At 36.2% G+C, this 21,251-nt stretch overlaps 1 protein-coding gene across 13 annotated transcripts in view; it reads right to left on the reverse strand.

Annotated features, from left to right (window-relative positions):
- The window catches only part of LOC105470974 (RNA binding motif single stranded interacting protein 3), a 1,471,638-nt gene that overhangs the window by 442,217 nt on the left and 1,008,170 nt on the right, over window positions 1-21,251 (reverse strand). For all 13 annotated transcript variants that reach the window (XM_071090773.1, XM_071090775.1, XM_071090774.1 and 10 more), the window contains one exon: window positions 1,801-1,892. In XM_071090773.1, coding sequence (XP_070946874.1) covers window positions 1,801-1,892 — 92 coding nt within the window. The remainder of the gene's footprint in view (window positions 1-1,800; window positions 1,893-21,251) is intronic.

Genomic DNA, 21,251 nt, shown 5'->3' on the forward strand with positions numbered 1-21,251 from the left:
ACTTCTAGATTTGGGAGTTTACCAATGGAATAGATCAAGAAATTCCAATAACAACTTTTTCGTTAAGCATTTTATATTCATTTTCTTGGAAGTAGGTGTTGCTTTCAGTCCAAATTCAAGTTATATATTTTACATATACCTAACAGCTACATTTCATCATTTGTTTTCTGGGTATAGGAAGTCACTACTTAATGCCATTGACTCTTTGCCAAGTAATCTTTAAACCAAGACATGTATATAATTTCCTTATTAATTAAAGATACTAACTTCATCAATCTTAGTTCATGAAAAAAAATCCAAAGCTTCCAGGCATAATCTTGATGAAGAATACATTACACAGCTGAAAGAATTCAAATTTATACTGCCTTGGACAACTATTCATGTGTCATAAAGGACAATGAGTTCACCAAAGTAATCTATATGGGAAGTGACTCGCAACAAAAGGTTAACAGATATGGTCTGTATAATTTACTATAAGACAACCGAAGATGAAGAAACCAAATATCTTACCTCTAGTTATTTGAGGTCAAAATTGGAAAATGTTATAAAATAATGTTAGCAATCTCAATAAAATCCAAATAACTGAAAATTTGACTACTTTATCATTATGTCACTCAACTCTTATGGGAATAGTTAAGTTTAAGTGTATACATGAACACAGCATGAATATATTAGATCAGAATTTCAAGGTCTGTTGACAATTTCACCTAAAATTTACAGAATCTGGAGATAAGTAAGTTCACTATTATCAATCAGAAAGCATATTTGAAGACTTAGGTTGCAGGTGAATAAATCCTAAATGGCCATCATTTTAAAGCAGACATCTAACAAGCATCCGTGTTATAAACAATTGTTTTGAGTTTTTATCTAGAAATAATTATAGATTTACAAGACGTTGCAAAGATAGTACAGAGAGATCCTATGTTCCCTTCATGAGGTTTCTAAAAATTTTACCTTTTATATAATTATGCAATATCGAAACCAGGAAGCTGACACTGGCACAATGTGTGCATATAGTTCTATGTTACTTTATCAGGTATAGATTCTTGTAACCACCACTGCAATCAGGATACAAAAGGATTGTAAATAATTTAACTTCTTTTCTTAGAAAATAAAGTATATGACAGCTTCAGGTAGAGGGTTCTAGAATACATATTCTATTTAACAGTAATTATTGAAAATTATTAATATCCAAAATTATCTTAGAAAACTCTCTATATAAAAGCCAAAGTGAAATTCTAGCAATATAGACACAGTACCCTTCAATTAAGCTCATTTCCCTGCACAGATCAGACAACCCCATCATTCAACAATCAGCTCTCCCCAGTTAAGAAAACACACACATTTTTTAGCACACAGTTTATCAAAGACAAGTTGCTGATAATTCTACTACTCCATTCTACTACTCTACTGTTTACAAGTAGAAGTCCCAGACACACACACACTGACATGCCCCACCTTTCTCAAGCAGAACAGAGACTCACAAGTGTCCTTAAATCTCTAATGAGGTTACCATAACAAAAGATACAATAATAAATATACGTAAAGAAACAATGAAATAAGCCAGACAGATTCTCCTAAGCCAAACCTCATGTGGAGTTTCTTATTTTCCCTAACAAGAAAATATAAACCAAATTGTTGCAAACTCCAAGTTTGAGTGAGCTCAGAGCAAAGGAAAAACATTTCATCTCCCCTTCTTCCTTCCTCCTTCTCTCTCTTTCTCTCTCTCTCTCTCTCACATACATATACACACACACACACACACATACACACACACACACCCCTAAACATCAATCTTACCTTAGCCATCTGTGCCTGCACGCCGTTTGCCTTGAGAGATGCTACCGCTTTCTGTGCGGCTGCAGGACTGTCAAAATCTACAAAACCATAACCTGTGAAAACACAAAATCCCCTTGTTAGTATTCACAAAAAGCTGAATCTCTATCTTAACTGATGAAGTACAAGCTTACAGATAGACTTGCATTCGTTTCTTCTGACATATTACCCTGGTTGAACATTAGGCTGTTAGGTTAGTGGTCCTTAACGCTTTGAGAGATATACCATAATATCTCTAGACATAAAATAGTAACTCTTATTTTCTACGCATTGTTTTGGAGATTGAGTGTACAATCAGTAACCCAATTTAACCTAATTTGGTGAGTAAGATAATAGACTGTTTAACTGTGTTCTTTCTTCATAAAATGCTGGAAAATACAGAAAATTGTCTCCCTAAAGTTAATTTTCAAAACTTCAAATATTGATGTTAACAAAAACAATAATAAGAACTTGCAAAAGGTTATCAGCAACTGCAATAGTGCTTGGCACACAGTAGACATTCAATAAATATATGTCTACTTCATGAATAAGTAAATATTGTGAATGAGAGGGTTTAAAACCTGGTTCCATTTGATTACTAAGCCCATGCTCCTCCATTATCCTGTCTCAATGATAACATCTTAAATTATTTTGACTATTAAGGATCTGTGAAAAAGAATGATTAAATACATAAATATCCATGCTTCTTTTAAAAATAACCACTATCTGCTTATTTGTTTCTAGTGTACAGTCTGAAAAGGGTATACAAATTCCCTATGCTATTCTGATTGTGTGCTTGTGTGGATGTGTATACATAGTGAAAGCAAAGAAATAGTAAAAGAGTCAATGAAAAGGCCATTTTGCATGTCCTGAAGCTAGCTAATAGTCCAAGGCTTAGCCTAACAGCAATGTCAACTGCCAAGAATATTGTGAAATATAAATTCTCAAGAGTGAGTATAAGGACAGCTTTGTTTGGCATGCTTAAAAAGCTCACCATATGTATCCTATACTTCTTCTCATCTGTCAGGCAGAGAATCATCTGTATCCTTATACTTGTCTCATTTAGAAGTTCTGAGGTGAGCCACTGAAGCAAACCTCCTAACCATGTACTGTGACACCTCCTCCCACCCCAAAATAACCAAAGAAGTGTGCAAGGATGAATCCAATTACCAAGTTGTTTCTTTTAATTAACTTTTTAATTTTTTCCCCTGAATTTCATCTTCTTTTTCTCCCTCCCAGCATGTTATCCTAAAATGAACTTGTTACACAGCAGTGTACCATAAAGTGCTCTTGAAAAGCTGGGCAGAGAAGCTGTGAAGTTTGTATTTCTAATCCAAAAGGAAGCCTGTTCTGTAAGTACTGCTAATTCTTCTCTTCCTACAAAGTCAAACTAAATGGGTAATATAAGTATTACCACCCACTAAGATGAGTAAGATAGAAAAAAAAAGTAGGAAGTTATAGTCAAGAAATAGGGTCAAGGGGAGAAGAAAGCAAAACTATAATCTGGATATCATCTCTCACGTGCCAGTTTCTGTGCTGGGTAGTTGACACATTGGTGAAGTCATAATAACACCATGTACTACTGGCTTCATGCGCATTATACACATGAAGAAACTGACGCTCGGGTAAGGTGATCCAACTGGACTAGAATCACAAGCCATTCGTTGAGCAGATCCAGGATTTGAAGTAAAGTCTGCATGTGTCCTTTCAAATACACCATACCATGAATTGCTTTATATTCCCACATTGTAAACTATTTCTACTAGCCTCTGAAGCTCATCAGAGAAAGGAATCAATTCTTGAAAATTCCTTAAATGGAATGGAATAAAACAATTCCATATAAGATGATTTAGTTGAGCTTATATGATCAGTACATTTGTCAATGAAGTGGTTGATGAGTTAAGATGAGATTGAGATGGGAACCACCTTGTACCTTATACTTTGGCCAATATTCCTCATCCATTCATAGGCTCATTTATTCATTCAGGAACTGCGCTAAGCAAAGGGTATATAGTCGTGGAAAAAAACCTCAGTTCCCACTCATGCAACTAATAGTTGTGTTGGGAGATGGACAAGAACAAATGATCATACAAATGAATATATAATTGCAAAATTGTAGGTCTTCCTCGAAAGTAAATGAGAGCATATAATACAGATTTTAATTATTAATTGTTCATTATTGAAAGTTTTAAAGAAGCAGTGGTGTGAAATGATCTGAATTTTTAAATTGAGATTGCCATGTTGTGGGGGAGCTGGGAAGCTAGAATGGAATCAGGAGATGACTTAGGGGCTATTACAACATTCCAGAAGAATGGCAGCTGGCAATGAAATAGGGTGAAATGGATGGTTTGAGTTGTATTTTGGAGGCAGAATTAACAGGGCTTTGTAAATGGATTGATTGAATTGGGAAGAAGGAAGACATAAAGACATAGACAAAGATTACTACTGGTTTTGTTTGTTTGTTTGGTTTTGTTTCTGCCATAAGCCACTGGGTGAATAGATACGTGATATACTGAAATGGGAAGACTCAAGGAAGAACCAGCAGGGGAAAAGGAAAATTAAAATATTGGCCTGAGACATGTTGAGTCAGAAATGTTGGAGATATTTCAATAGAAATGTCAAATCACAGTTGGATATATTAGGTGGGTGCTCAGAAATGGAGATGAAATTGGAAATACAGGAGGACAACAGCACGAAGATATAGATGTTATTTACAGGAAAGAGTCAAAAATGCCCAGAGTAAGTATAAAAAAAAACAGATCCAGAATTAGAACTCAAACAACTTCAGCATTTAAGCATTACATAAGAAGAAAAGACTGCAAAGAAAGCTGGAGAGTCAGAGAGGAAGAAGGACATGAAAAGGGAATCAAATATCTCAAATCCAAGGTAAAAAAGTACTCTGAGAAGGAGGGAGAGATAAATTATGTGAAATGCTACCGAGAGTTTGAGCAAGACAGCTTCAAGATGCCCAGTGTGTTTAGAAACATGATGTCATTATCATGATTTGCTTTAGGCAAGTGGTGGGGATTGAAGCCTGCTGGAGTAGTTGAAGAGTATGAGCAAGATAAGGAGGAGGATTTACAGGCCTCTTTGCAGTTATCTTGGCTGGGAAAAAGGAATTAAGAAACAGATTTAGAGGCCGGGCGCGGTGGCTCAAGCCTGTAATCCCAGCACTTTGGGAGGCCGAGGCGGGCGGATCACAAGGTCAGGAGATCGAGACCACAGTGAAACCCCGTCTCTACTAAAAATACAAAAAATTAGCCGGGCGCGGTGGCGGGCGCCTGTAGTCCCAGCTACTCAGGAGGCTGAGGCAGGAGAATGGCGTGAACCCGGGAGGCGGAGCTTGCAGTGAGCCGAGATCGCGCCACTGCACTCCAGCCTGGGCAACAGCGTGAGACTCCGTCTCAAAAAAAAAAAAAAAAAAAAAAAAAAGAAAAAGAAACAGATTTAGCTAGCAGGGGATCTAAGGTCAACTGAGCTGTTTCTGTTTGTTTGCTTTAAGACAGGAGATGCTATGGCTGTGTGTGTGTGTGTGTGTGTGTGTGTGTGCGCGCGCGCGCGCGCGACCTGATTCCAGCGTGAAGCTAGGGTAGGAAACTGCTGAGTATTCATGTAAATTATTCAACAAATAGTTATTGACCACTTTCTATAGGACAGATACTGTTCTTGGCATTTTTGAATGTTGAATATTGATGGGAAAGATCAAGCAGAAAATAGATTAAAACTTCAGGAGGACAAGTGGATAATTTATAGAATAACATCCCTGAGAAGGTAGAAGGGTGGGCGTATCTAGAAACTTCATGAAAGTGTTGCCCTTCTCCAGACAAGGATCCTCCCCTTCACCCATTGTACCTGGAAGATAAAAGAGTACTCTCCATTACCAGGTGTTGTTTCTTTGTATTGCCCCAGGTCCTGGGACCGTACCTAACATCCAGCCTACGCTTAATAAATATTTGTGAAAATAAATGGAAAGCACGTTTAAAAAATGTTAACTTATTTCATGGAACTATGACAGGGATTAACTGATAAAAATGTCTATTAATACTGTTGGGCTATAAAGAGCACACAATGCTAAGTGGTCAAGGTTCTGTTTCAGCCATGCTGCCACCCAGCAGGCAGCCCCTTATTTTATGACTCCCACCCTTTACTCTAGCATGCCTTCTCTCTGGCTTCCGCTCTTCCTTTCCAACCCCACATGGTACACAGGATATTACAAAATGAAGATGCTGACCACCAGGACTAAACTCCAGTCTGAACAGAGGACATTTCTGTGAGGGTATGAGACACCCCGAGCTTTCTCTAAATCAGGGACATTCTAGCTAAACTTGGAGAAAAGTATACTTATAAAGAGTCATTCTGCCAGCAAGGAGAGAGAGGTTGGCCCTTTTGTACAAAATATCTGTATTGATGGCTCCAAGCCAAGGGGATAAAGATTTCATAAATAAAATTATAAATAGGGGATAAGCCACCACATCAGAAATATTTCACTGAATTATGTGTTTTTCATATATACTTAGTTTTACTAGTTACAATGAAAGTTTATGTAAAAATGTCTCAAGTAACCCTGAAAAATACTCCCACCTGGAAATAAACATTGCATTACTGAGTTTTACATGACAGCAGATACTACATCACAATCAGAAGAAAACAAAATGAAATAGGAGACTGCTCCTAAAGAATAATGATGCATTTAGCAAGGAATAAAGCCACTTCAATTTGCTTTCAATTTGTTTTCCTTAATGACAAATAATCAAGTCTGGGAACAGCAACCTCTGTACCTACATCTGGTGAGGAGAAGGGTAAGGGGAGATTAGTTCAGCTTCAGCTAATAATGCTTTATGGTAACTGCTAAAATCCTCAACACAACACTGGCAAATGCTAACCATCAGAAACTCTGGCCCAAGTGGCTGTAAGCCCACCCGTCTCACTCTCTCAATTACATAATTAAGCTTGGCAGTAGGTTCAAATGAATTAAAACTGAATGTCACTGTTTTCTCCACACACCCCTGTCCTTGTTTTTTTTTCCTTGTCAGGGGGAGAAGGCCAGCAGTTATGCAATTAGCGGGAAGTAGAGCAGTGAGAAAGAACCAACTCTGTGATAATTAGGTCATTTGCCAAATACACTCATTCCATTGGCAGATATAATCAATGCTTTCCTGAAATGTTTTAAACTCTGTGTGTTAATTTAGAGTTTTGCTATTTTTATTGCACTACAAGCCTGGTGACTTTAGAGAAAAATGTGTATGCATGTGTGTGAGTGTGTGTGTGTGTGTATATCTATCTATCTATCTATCTATCTATCTATCTATCTATCTATCTATCTATAATGGAATTCTACAAAGAATAGTCGTGTCCAGATGGTTCTTATATTGTTTCCTTTAGTGCATTTGCTGGCAGCATCTTCCCTGAGACCTTTGCCATTCAGTTGAACCACTGTGTGACAATCCATTTGAAATTTCATTAAATGTTTCTTTACCATCTTCAAAAGCTTATTTTATGCTTCTGCATTGGTGTGTGCTCCTTAAGTTCTCTATTTAAACTGCTTATTTATGTACCAACATTGGGATTGTTCTTTATGTGTGCATTGGGGTGGATTGTGGGGAAGTAATGATAAAACTAGAACTCCTGCTTTAGGTTTGCAGTGCCATCAACAGTGACCCAAGGAGACTTGCTCTCAGAGTGTAACTGCACACTAAATTTCACAACATTTGTATTGTTCCTCCTCTTCAGAATGACTGTCATAAAAGCTCGCTTGAAACACAGATGGCTTGGTGTAGCACCCAAATTCTTTCAAAGACAATCCAGCCATGAGTCAAATGTGACTTCTAAACAGAATAAGCAAACATTTTGGCTAAGAATTGTATATACATTCAGTTGAAATTCTACTTAAGTTTAACAGTTGAAGATGTTAACAATGAATCACCTTTCCATAAATCCTTCCCCACCTTCTATTTGGGTTTAGCAATATTCTGTGGCTGTTGTCTGGGCTCAGAATAGGATGACTGAGTTGCAGGGAGAGAGGGGTGGTTTGCAGGCTGCCTGGAAGTCTGGTGGCACTTAGACTGCCTCCATGCCTCTGTATTTCTTCTGGATTTCTACTGTATCCCTAAACTATTCAGTTATTGTTGACTATCCTTCCTTATCGGATTTCCTAGTTCTTTGCACTATGTGGTCACAGAAGATAATGAAATAACAGCATTGATATATTTATTGCAACTTTTCTACTTAAAACAACAAGAAAACCTACTAATTTCTTCAATGTCTTCTTTTGTATCCATTTACTGTGAGTGATCATTATAGTAAAGCCAGGATACCACAGGGGAACCAACATGATAGCCACATGGTCTACCTTAGATTTGTGAAAAAATAAAGGCAAAAGATAGTTTCTGCTGAAAAGCAAAAGCCAGAGACAATAGAGCATACTGTGAGAAAAATTCCAAGCCATTATAATCTGAATCACCTATGTTTTCAAATGTCTTAAAAATATAAAATGCAGGGAGTTGATACAGAAAAGAAACCACATATGGACTGCCTGAGCAGAGAGGGTTGCAGCCTCAGGCACTTAGCAAACAGAGGAAAATAAGACGGGTAATAATATCCACTGTACAGAAAACAGGTTGCTCCACTGGACTCCCCTCATGTTCCAGTTTAATTGCCTAAGCATTCTGAAATTTTTGTGCCAGAAATACTAAAACAAGACATCAGCTTTTGGAACAGGAAACTGCCTATTATTAGTGACATGTTTGAACCACGGTGTGATCTCTCATTATTATTATTATATTATTAAATTTACTAAACATCTACTACATATGAGGAAGATAGTGCCAGATGCTGTAAGGAAAACAAAAAGTCTAACATGACTTTTCTTGACAAAGAGTTTATGGTCTAGTAGAGTTGATGAATCGATTTAAATACAGTGGGGTTTATGTTTAAATGGCATATAGACACAATTATCTTCACATTATTGAACTAATTTTATACTGTATAGTATGCATGACTTAGGCTGTACAGCTCTGGTCAACAGAGCTGAACAACTGAGCCAGGTTCCGTTCAACAAGTGCCATGATGGTAAAATTATCCATATTCTAAATTTATGTATATATTACGAATTAGTCTTTCTGTCTCTGTTTGTTTGAAATTAAGTACAAGATATAGAGAGTAATCACTACCATATAAATTGTGGGGAAAAAAAAGTGCTAGTATTTTAAAATGGCAACTGTTTCTTCCAGGTGGGGGAAAACTCAATATATTTTTCACATGAATGACAAAAATAAGGACTGGGGAAAAGGAATAGGTCCCAAATGGTATTTCCTAGCAGAATAAAACAATTACAAAGACAGACAAATTTAGAGAGCAAAGTATTTAGTAGTATGCCACTTGAAAATTGAACACTTTCTCTTACCATTTATGTTACACAAAAAATCTTATTAAACTAAACACAAATTTAAATCCCAAAACTCACTTTCCTCTTCACCATGTTCAGTTGATTTTTAAATGAGAGAAATTGCTTCTTTATACTGAATAAAGTCAAAATTAGTATCAGAATCATTATTTATGGGCTTAGTGCAGCCCCTATGCTTTATTGAGATTAAAGAAACTTACTGATTTGCCAAGGACCAACAATTATTTTATTATACTATTACACAGATTAAGGGAGCAGTGTATTTGGCAGTAAATGGGCAGATTAACCTCTGTGAACCATGTAGCAAAGCTTTGCTTTGCTAACAGACAGTGTTCAAGTATACAAAGAAAATGTATGTCTTGTTTGTTTGAGCTATTGGTCCTGTGTGTCTTTGACATCAAAACAGCAGGAGGCACAAGTTGTAATGGTGACTGCATGAGCAAACCCAGCATATTAATAAAACAATTCAATTGAATTTATAATTATAATAAAAGTCAGCTATAACTGAACACTTTAATTATAGCTCTACAATCTCCAGCCCCAATTTAGGATAGGCAAACCTAACTAAAATTTCATTCCTGGCTGCCCCATTCTTCCCTACCATTTGCTCTAGACTTACAGATGGGTAGAACGCTAGACTATTCCTCCATACAAGGAATAGAGGTAATGACTTCAGTGTATCAACTGGAGGACAAGCCCCCTACCTCTTCCCAGGTACTTTAATCCATATTCACACTCAACAGCTTTACTCTCCTGCCACAGTGGAGAGTAAAGCTGTACTGGGCTCAGCCAACAACCACACACAGAGGGAGCATTTGGACCAGACCTAGCCAGAGGAGAATCATCCATCTCATCCGCTGATACTCAAGTTTCTTGGCAAGCTTTGCCATCACAGGCCAAAGTGCTCTGGGGACCTAGGTAAACTCTGAAAGGCAGTCAAGGGCACAAGGACTGCAATTCTTATGCAACTCCAAGTGTTGGGCTGGGCTCAGAGCCAGAGGACTAGGGTGGCATGGCATGAAACCTAGGGAGACACCAGCCCAGGCAGCTAAAGGAATGCTTGTGCCATCCCTCCCTTAGCCTTAGGTAATGCAGCTCACAGCAATGAAAGTGTCTCCTTCCTTCTGCTTAAGGCATGGAGAACAAAGAGTAAAAAGGAGCCTTTGTGCCTTGAATACCAGCTCAGCCATAGCAGAATAGGGCAATGGGCAGAATAATGAGCCTCCCATTCCAGACCCTAGCTCTCAGATGACATTTCTAGACACAGCATTGAATGGAAGGACCTAGTCCTGGCAGGATTCATAACCTGCTGACTAAAGAGCCTTTGGGCCCTGAATAACCAGCAGCAAAACCCAGGTTGTATGCTATGGGCCTTGGGCTCTGAGATGTACAGGAAGGAAAAGTAAAGCAGACTTTGTCATGTGTCTTAGGTACCAGTTCAGCCACAGTGGGGTAGAGCAAAAAACAGGCTCTTGGGGTCACTAAGTCTAGGCCTAGGCTAGTAGACAGCATTTCTGGACCTGCCCCGGGCCAGAGGATATTCAAATTCCCAGAATGGTGAGTCTCATGCTTGGAAGCGTTTACCACAATCTGACTGAAGAGCCACTGGGGCTTTAAGGGAACATGGGCAGTGACCTGGCAGAACCCCTCAATAGGCCAGTGGTGGCAGTGGCCACAGGAAGAGGCTCCTCTGTCTGTGGAAAGGGGAAGAGTAGGAAGAACTTTATATTATGAACTGAGTGCCAAGTTACCTGGGGTGTAAAAGAGCATCAGTCAAATGTTTAAGGTTTTTGACTACAATCCCTGGCTCCCAGACAATATCTCTGGACCCATGTGGGGCCTGGGGAAACCTGCCATCCTGAAGGTAGGGACACAAATGTGGCTGGATTTGCCACCTGTTAATTGTAGAGGCCTAGGGTTTTGCATAAACATAGGTGATAAACAGCTAGTGGTTAGAGTGGGCCTTGGGGAAGACTCAGTGCTATGAAGGTTTCAGGTCTGATCCATTAGTCACATTGATGGCAGCCACAGGAACCTAACTGGGTCAATCCCAGTGTGTCACCACACCTCCAGTTTCAGGTGGCTCAGTGTAAAGACAGAGACTCCATTTGTTTGGGAGAAAGTAAAGGAAAAGGACAAGAGTCTCTGCCTGATAATCCAGAGAATTCTTCCAGATCTTATCCAAGACCACCAAGGTGGTACCTCTATGAGTCTGCAAAAACCACAGAAATATTGGGCTGAGGGCTCAAGTCCCTTCAGATACCTGGAAAGTCTTCTTAAGAAGGATGGGCACAAACAAGCCCAGTCCATGAACACAATAGTAAATACCTAACTCTTCAATGTCCAGACACCTATGAATATCTAAAGCATCAAGATCATCCAAGAAGACATGACCTGACCAAATGAACTAAATAATGCACAAAAGACTAATCCTGGAGAAACAGAGACATCTGACCTTTCACAGAGAATTCAAAATAGCTGTTTGAGGACATTTTTAAAAATTAAAGATAATACAGACAAAAAACTTCAGAATTCTATCAAAAAAATTTAAGAAGTTGAAATAATTTAAAAGAATCAAGCAGAAATTCTAGAGTTTAAAAATGGAAATGACATACTGAATAATGCATCAGAGTCACTTAATAATAAAATTGATCAAGAGAAGAATTAGTGAGCTTGAAGAAAGTCTATTTGAAAACACACAATCAGAGGAGACATAAAAGAGTAAAAAGCAATGAAGCAGACTGACAAGATCTAGAAAGTATATCAAAAGGGCAAATATAAGAGTTATTTGCCTTAAAAAATGAGGTAGAGAAAGAGATATGTGTAAAAAGTTTATGAAAAGGGAGAATATCAGAGAACTTCCCAAACCTATAGAAAGGTACCAACATTCAAGCACAAGAAAGTTATAGAACACCAACCAGGTTTAACCCAAAGAAGACTACCTCAAGGCATCTAATAATCAAACCTCCAAAAGTCAAAGATAAAGAAAGGATCCTAAAAGTAGTAAGAGGAAAAAAAGATAATGTACAACAGAGCTCTAATACATCTGATAACAGACTTTTCAGTAGAAACCTTATAGACCAGGAGAAAGTGGCATGACATATTTAAAGAACTGAAAGAAAAAAAAAAAAAAAAAACCCTTACCCTTGAGTAGTATATCTGACAAAGACATCCTTCCATGAGAAAAAGAAAGACCTTTCTAGATTTAAAAAAAGCTGATGGATTTTATCAACACCAGACCTGCCCTACAAGAAATGCTAAAGGGTGTTCTTCAGTCTGAAAGAAGAAGATGTTAATGAGCAAGAATAACAGAAAAACACAGAATTGTATAACACTGTAATTGTGGTGTGTAAATTACTCTTAAGTATAAAGGCTACATGATGAACCAATCAAAATTAATAGATACAATTGCATTTCAAGACATAGACAGTACAATAAGACATAAAGAGAAATAGCAAAAAGTTAAAAAGCAGGGAGATGAAGTTAAAGTATAGGGTTTTTATTAATTTTCATGTGTGTGTATGTGTTTTCTTATGCAATCAGTGCTAAGTTATCATCAGTTTAAAATAATAGGTTATAAGATAGTATTTGAAAGCCTCACTGTAACCTCAAATCAAAAAAACACAGAATGGATACACAAAAAATAAAAAGCAAGAAATTAAGTCATACCATCAGAGAAAATCACCTTCACTAAAAGGAAGACTGAAAGGAAGGGAAGAAGGAAGAGAAGACTGCAAAACAACCAGAAAACAAATAACAAAATGGAAAGAGTAAGTCCCTACCTATCAATAATAACACTGATTGTAAATGGACTAACTCTCTAATCAAAAGACATAGAGTGGCTAAATGGATGAAAAAATAAGATTCCATGATCTGTTGCCTACAAGAAACCCACTTCACATATAAAGACCCACAGACTGAAAATAAAGGGATGGGAAAAAAAGATGTTCCATGACAATGAAAACCAAAGAACAGCAGGTGTATCTACACTTATATAAGAAAAAAATGGATTTCAAGACAAAAATTGGAAGGAGAGACAAAGAAGGTCCTTACATAACGATAAAGGGGTAAATCCAGCAACAGAACATAACAATTGTAAATATATATGCACCGAACCCTGGAGCACCCTGATATATAAAGCAAATATTATTAGAGCTAAAGAGAAAGGTAGACCTTGATACAATAATAGTTAAGACATCAATATCCCACTTTCAGCATTGGACAGATCTCCCAGATGGAAACTCAACAAAGAAACATCAGACTCAATCTGCAGTACAGAAAAAATGAAACAAAACATTTCATCCAGAGACAACAAAATGCACATTTTTTTTCTTCTCAGCAGGTTGATCATTCTCTAGGACAGACTATGTATTAGGTCACAAAACAAACCTTAAAACATTAAAAAATGGGAAAAAAAAATCAAGTATCTTTTCTGATATATTTAAAGTACAATGAAATAAAACTAGAAATCAACAATAAGAGGAATTTTGGAAACTATACGAATATATGGAAATCAAACAATATTCTCCTGAATAACCAGTGGTTCAATAAAGAAGTTAAGAAAAAAATTTAAACATTTATTGAAACAAATGATAATGGAAACATAGCATATCAAAACCTATGTAATACAGCAAAAGCAGTACTCAGAGGGAAGTTTATAGCTATAAGTGCCTACATTAAGAAATAACAAAAAAATCAAATAAATAACCTAAGGATGCATCTTAAAGAACAAAAAAATGCAAGCACAATTTACACACAAAATTAGTAGAAGAAAAGTAATAAGGATCAGAGTGGAAATAAATGATTTGAAATGAAGAAAAAATATAAAAGATCGATGAAACATTTGTTTTTGAAAAGATAAACAAAATTGACAAACTTTTAGCCAGACTAATGAAGAAAAAAAGGAAGAAAACCTAAATAAATAAATAAGAGATGGAAAAAGGAGGCTGGGTGTGGTGGCTCATGACTGCAATCCCAGAACTTTGGGAGGCCGAGGTGAATCACCAGAGGTTGGGAGATTGAGATCAGCCTGGCCAACATGGTGAAACCCCATCTCCACTAAAAACACAAAAATTAGCCAAACATGGTGGTAAGCACCTGTAATCCCAGCTACTCGGGAGGCTGAGGTGGGAGAATCACTTGAACCTGGGAGGCAGCGGTTGCAGTAAACTGAGATTGTGCCACTGCACTCCAGCCTGGGTGACAGAACAAGACTCCATATCAAAATAAAAACTAAAAAAGAATAAAGAGATCTTACAACTTATATCACAGACATTTAAAGGATCATTAATGGCTACTATGAGCGACTATATGCCAATAAACTGGCAAATCAAGGGGAAATTAATAAATTCCTAGATATGTACAAACCACCAAGATTGAATTATAAAGAAATCCAAAGACTACACAGACCAATAACTAACAATGAGATTGAATCCATAATAAACAGTCTCTCAGTAAGGAAAAGCCCAGGACCCAACAGATTCACGGCTGAATTCTATCAAACATTTAAGAAGAATTAATACCAATCCTCTAACAATTCTGAAAAATAGAGGAGGAGGAAATAATTTCAAATTCATTCTATGAGACTAGTATTATCCTGACACCAAAACCAGAAAAAAGATACATCAGTAAAAGAAAACTACAGGCCAATATCTCTGACTAATATTGCCACAAAAATCCTGAACAAAATAGTAGTAAACTGAATTGAACAATACATTAAAAAGATCATTCATCATGACCATGTGGGATTTATATCTTGGAGGCAAGAATGATTCAACATTCACAAATCAATCAATGTGATACAACATATCAATGAAATGAAGGACAACAACAATATGATCATTTTGATTGATGCTGATAAAGCATTTGATATGAACATCTCTTCATACTAAAAACCCTCAAAAAACTAGGTATACACAGAAGATATCTCAACATAATAAAAGCCATATGTGACAGACCCACAACTAGTACATATTGAATGGGGAAAAACGGAAACTCTTTACTATAAGAACATGACAAGGATACCCACTTTTACCACTGTTATTTAACATAGTACTGGAAATTCTAGTTAGAGCAGTCAGAAAAGGAAGAAATAAAGGGCATCCAAACGAGAAAGGAAGAAGTCAAATTATCCCTGTTTGCAGATGATACAATCTTATATTTGAAAAAACTTAAATAATCTATCAAAAAAAAAACTATTAGAACTGATAAAAAAATTCAGTAAAGTTGAAGGATACAAGATCAACATACAAAAATTAGTAGCATTTCTATATGCCAACAGTGAACAATTTGAAAAAGAAATTTAAAAAGTAATTCCACTTACTGTAGCCAAAAATAAAATTAAATACCTAGGAATTAACCAAAGAAGCAAAATATCTCTATAATTAAAACTGTAAAATACTGGTAAAAGAAATTGAAGAGGACACAAAAAATTGAAAAAATATTCCATGTTCATGGATTGGATATTGGATAGCAATGTTGCTAAAAATGTGCATACTACCCAAAACAATCTACAGATTCAATGCAATCCCTATCAATATACCAATGACATTCTTCACAGAAATAGTAAAAATAATTCTAAAATTTCTACAGAATCACAAAGACCCTGAATAGCCAAAGCTATTCTGAGTAAAAAGAACAAAACTGAAGGAATCACATTACCTGACTTCAAATTACACTACAGAGCTATAGTAACCAAAACAGATGGTACTGGCATCAAAACAGACACATAGACCAATGGAACATAATAGAAAATCTAGAAGCAAATCTACATACCTACAGTGAATTCATTTTTTACAAAGGTGCCAAAGTCACACATTGAAGAATGGACAGTCTCTTCAATAAATGGTACTGGGAAAACTGGATATCCATATGAAGAAGAATGAGACTTGACCCCTATCTTTCACCATATACAAAAACCATATAAAATGGATTAAAGACTTAAATCTAAGACCTCAAAATATGAAACTACTAAAATAAAACACTGAAGAAGCACAGGCAACCAAAGCAAAAATGGACAGATGGGATCTCATCAAGTTAAAAAGCTTCCACACAGTGAGGGAAAACAATGAACAAAGTAAAGAATCAACCCACAGAATGAGAGAAAATATTTGCAAACTACCCATCTGGCAAGGAATTGATAACCAGAAAATATAAAGAAGTCAAACAACTGTATAGGAAAAAATATAATAATCCAACTAAAAATGGGCAAAATATTTTAATAGAAATTTCTCAAAGGGAGACATATAAATGGCAAACAGGCATATGCAAAGGTGCTCAATATCACTGATCATCATCAGATAAATGCAAATCAAAACTATAAAGAGATATCATCTCAGCCCAGTTAAAATGACTTTTATCCAAAAGACAGGCAATAACAGATGTTGGAGAGGTTGTAGAGAAAAGGGAACCCTTGTATACTGTTGGAGGGAATATAAATTAGTACAACCGCTATGGAGAACAGTTTGGATTTCTCAAAAAAACTAAAAAAAACTAAAAATAGAGCTACCATATGATCCAGAAATACCATTGGTGAATATATGCCCAAAAGAAGGAAAATCAATATATTGAAGAGATATCTGCACTCTCATGTTTGTTACAGCACTGTTTACAATAGCCAAGATTTGGAAGCAACCTCAATGTCCATCAATGGATGAATGGATAAAGAAAATGTGGTACTTATACACAATGGAGTACTATTCAACCATAGAAGAGAATGAGATCCTGTCATTTGCAACAACATGGATGAAACTGGAGGTCACTATATTAAATGAAATAAGCCAGGAACAGAAAGACAGACATTGTATGTTCTCACTTATTTGTCAGATCTAAAAATCAAAACAATTGAACACATGGAGAAAGAGAGTAGAAGGATGGTTACTAGGGGCTGAGAACTGAGCAGGGGTTAACGGGAGGTGAGGATGGTTAATGGGTACAAAAAATAATTTGAAAGAATGAATAATATCTAATATTTGATAGCACAACAGGGTGATTATAGTCAAAATAATTTAATTGTACATTTTTAAATAACTGAAAGAATATAATTGGATGTCTTGTAAAACAAAGGATAAACAAAGGATATTATGCATTACATACCTGTAACAAAAGTTTGTTATATACTTGTAACAAAATATCTCCTGTACCTCATAAATATACACATAAATATACACAAAATATCTCCTGTACCTCATACATATAATTAAATTAAATATTTAATTCTGTGTACTCACAAAAATTAAAATTTTTAAAATAAGAAAATGGTTGATTTCTTCTAATTTTAAAAGTTACATACTTTTATTATAGAAATTAAGCCAATACAAAGAGAAATTAGCTATGATGTCATCATCCAAAGATAATAAATTGTTAATAAAATCGTTTTCCTTTATTTTAGCCAAAATGATATCAGATTATACATATAATTTTAACATCTGATTTTTCCCTAAGCAACACATGCAACTGCTTTTCTTGGTCGATAAATATGGATCTCTATAATCCCATCAATCTAATATTTTCAGCATTCCACTTGCCTAACTCTTTCTGAAAGATTTCTGAACTATACAGTTTGCCTTAGCTAAATGTTTCTTAACTTGCAAAACTGATTTTATTCCAAGATTTGGAAAGATTTTTAAAATTAATGAAATGGAAATAGGCAATGCTTTCAAAGCCTCCTAGACTTTAGAGAATGATTTTTCCTAAGTTTTTTTGTTTCATTCAAAGATCTTTTTTTAAAAAAAGACTTTCATGCATTGCAAGCCAAAGATATAAGAAGCCAGTTAAATCAAATTCAAACACCCAACTCCTGAAATACAAGGGATTGAAAGCCCGTTTTTCTTTTCATTGTAATTAAGTTGGATCCATCTCAAAGGATTTTTGGAAATATATTAGAACCTTATGAGACAAAATTGGAGATCTGTGATTCAAAAAGGATATCAAAAGTTTGAATAGTCTTATAATTGTACCATGATTACATATTTATTTATAAGTTGAAAGTAGAATTTTTTTTTCAACAAAGACATGTTGTCCCCAAGAAAATTTTGCTGTAATTTGTAAATTAGTATGCTTGCTGATGGTATCAGCTCTTTTGTATCCCTTTAAATTGCTAGAGGTTCATGACTTACAGAGGAAATCTCTCTAGGCAGTATCCTAATTGTATAAGGAAAACAGTGTTTTAGGATCCTAGAACATGCTGGTTTGGATACAGTTTAGAGAATTGTTTAGTTTAGGATGTTTTTATATACTTGTCCTAACTACTGTCAAGACCTGAATCACTAGGAAAATGGCTCTGCAAGCAGAAATCAAAAGCATCTCACCTGAGAAGTTTTCTACTTTGCTGCTCAGATGTGATCTGCGGAAAAGCAATGTTGGCATCACTTGGGAGCTTGTTAGAAGTGCACAATTTCAGGCCTACACCAGGTCTACTGAATCAGGCTGTACATTTTGACAAGATCCCCAAGAAAGCCATATGCACATTAAAGATTGAGACTCCCTGGACTGCAACAAGCCACTCATCAAGTCAAGATTGCACCTGCTACTCTCATAAAACTACAGGGAGAATGGGAATCTTAAAATTCATCTTCTTCAACCTCTATTGGATCTTCAAATCTTCCTACAATCTCTTTGCCAAACACTCCTCCAAACTCCTCCTGGACAATTCTAATATTAGGGAGTACACAGTCTTCCAAGGAGGTCCATGAGAGAGAAGTGTATTTCATAGAATACTGTTGTAATTGAAAGGCACAGATGTTGCCTTCATGCAATCTAGATTCAAATACTAGCTCCACTATTTGATAGCAATGAGTCCTCCAGCACAGAACACTCAACCCAGAATAAGGGTAATAACACTACCTAAATTCTACGTTGTTCTGGGCATTGAATAAATTTACGTGTATTTAAAGCACCTGGCCTAATGCCAAAGGCATTTTCTCTCTCCAACTCCCTCATCTTTTTAGACTGTGCTGAAATTTAGCACCTTAATTTAATTCATTTGTTTTAAATACATTCTAAGAGAAACCAGACAAATGTATTCCTTTCTTCACATAACAAATCTTTATATTTTTTAAGACAGCAATTCTTCTCCTGTTTATATGTACAAAATGAATACTGAAAAATACAGGACTAGGGCTATTTTCTCATAATAGCCTATTTCAGAACAAGTATCTGCTCTACTTCCCTGTCTCTTTTATGTTTGTTCTTCAGAGATATACTTAATTCTGTTTAGTTACTAAGTTCAAATTGGCCCTACATTAATTCATCTCTTTAAAAAAGTAATGTTCATCTGAGGAAGCAGGTAACCAATGTGAAGAATGATTATACAATAAGTGTATTATGCAAATTCCAGTGAACATTTTATGCACACTGGATAAAGAATCAAATTAAAGTCTCATAACCCTCGGAAAATTAAACTTAGCAAGCACAGAGGTTGATTTGCCCTTGAACACAAAAACTGCTAAGGGCAGACATTCCCCCATCATTTTCACAAAACGGAACCATTTCTGAAGGTTTCAGATTAAAATGAGAAATCCCCTAGGAGTCATAAAGATCAGCTATTTTTACAGGAATAATTTGGAATTGCAATTTTAAAGTGTTATGAGTTGGAAGGAATTGGTGAACTTCTGTGTCATATTTTGAAAAGCTAATATTCCAGGTAATCGGCCAGTTGAGAACACCAAAAATTGCAGAGAATAGCTATGAGGGAAGGGGAAAAAGAATTTCTCAAGGATAAGCACACAAGGACTGATTTACACAGTTCTCCTCATAACAACCCAAGAGCGGCAGTTATGCAATAGACCACTATGCTCCTTCGATTTTCCTTCACTCGATGTAATAATGGGGCATAAGACTCGCCTTCCTATAACACTTTCATGTCCCCTCCTTGCAGCTTGACAACGCTGATTCTACCACTGAATTCCCTAAAGAGGAATAATGGACTATTAAGAAGGATAATGCAGAGGGTCTGTATAGCATTTACCTACTGGAGAACAAAGAAACCATCACAAGCATTTCATTAAATCAGTCAGTAAACATGAGTTTCACACTCATGGTGTGAAGGTGGGTCAAAAACCCCTTTCTGCCCCCAATTTTTACACATGGAGACAGGATGTGGTCTCCAGTGCCAAGAACAATCTATTCATTCATCAACTCTTGGAAATAAATTCTTTTCCTGTTCATCCTTTTTGGGAACCAGGCAGGATGTAAATATAAAAATATTGCTGTTGATTTACCAAATGCTCAGTGAGGTTCTTTTATCTATTCTCAGCTAGGTGTTGGGGGCGGGGAGAAAAATACAAATGAGACATGGTTTCTCTCATAAGGTAATACGCAAACCCAATGGAGAAACAGCCACTTTAACATCGTGACACTCATTGAGGGCTCTATGTGGTATGCTTATTACAAATACAAAAACCTGTAACACATGAATAGCACACGACATGATGATAGAAAGAAAGCTTATTTCTTACTAGAGAGATAATGGAGAAAATGAACTTAAGCTTTTTTATTGTTTTTCTTATTCTATAACTTTTTAATCAACTTATTTAAGGTATAATTTGCATATGATAAATGCGATTTCAGTGTACAATTTGTTGAGTTTTGACAGATAATCCACCTGTATAACCACCATAACGATCAAGACACAGAACTCTTTCATCATCCCCCAAATTCCATTTGCATCTCTTTGCAGCCACTTCCATACGCACACCCCCGGCAACCAGGCATCTGTCATTACAGATGAATTTGGCATTTTCTAGAATCTTCCATTAATGGAATCACACAATGTATACTCTTTTTCTCTATTTTTTTGCATTTTGCTTAGCAGAATGACAACATTTAGACATGAGGGGGCAATAGCATTCAAGTATGAACAAATATTTGGGGACAGGTAAGTAAAGGGTGAATTCAAGCAATTAATGGGGACATCTAATCTAGACCAAAGTGGAGACACTGGGGAAGGTATCATGTAGAACAGTGCAGGACAGGCAACATCACCTAACCACGTGTTACGTAGAGCTTCACAATGTTTACATCAATTTTCATGCTA

Source organism: Macaca nemestrina, chromosome 2 (genome assembly GCF_043159975.1).
Source record: "Macaca nemestrina isolate mMacNem1 chromosome 2, mMacNem.hap1, whole genome shotgun sequence".
Taxonomy (NCBI): Eukaryota; Metazoa; Chordata; class Mammalia; order Primates; family Cercopithecidae; genus Macaca; species Macaca nemestrina.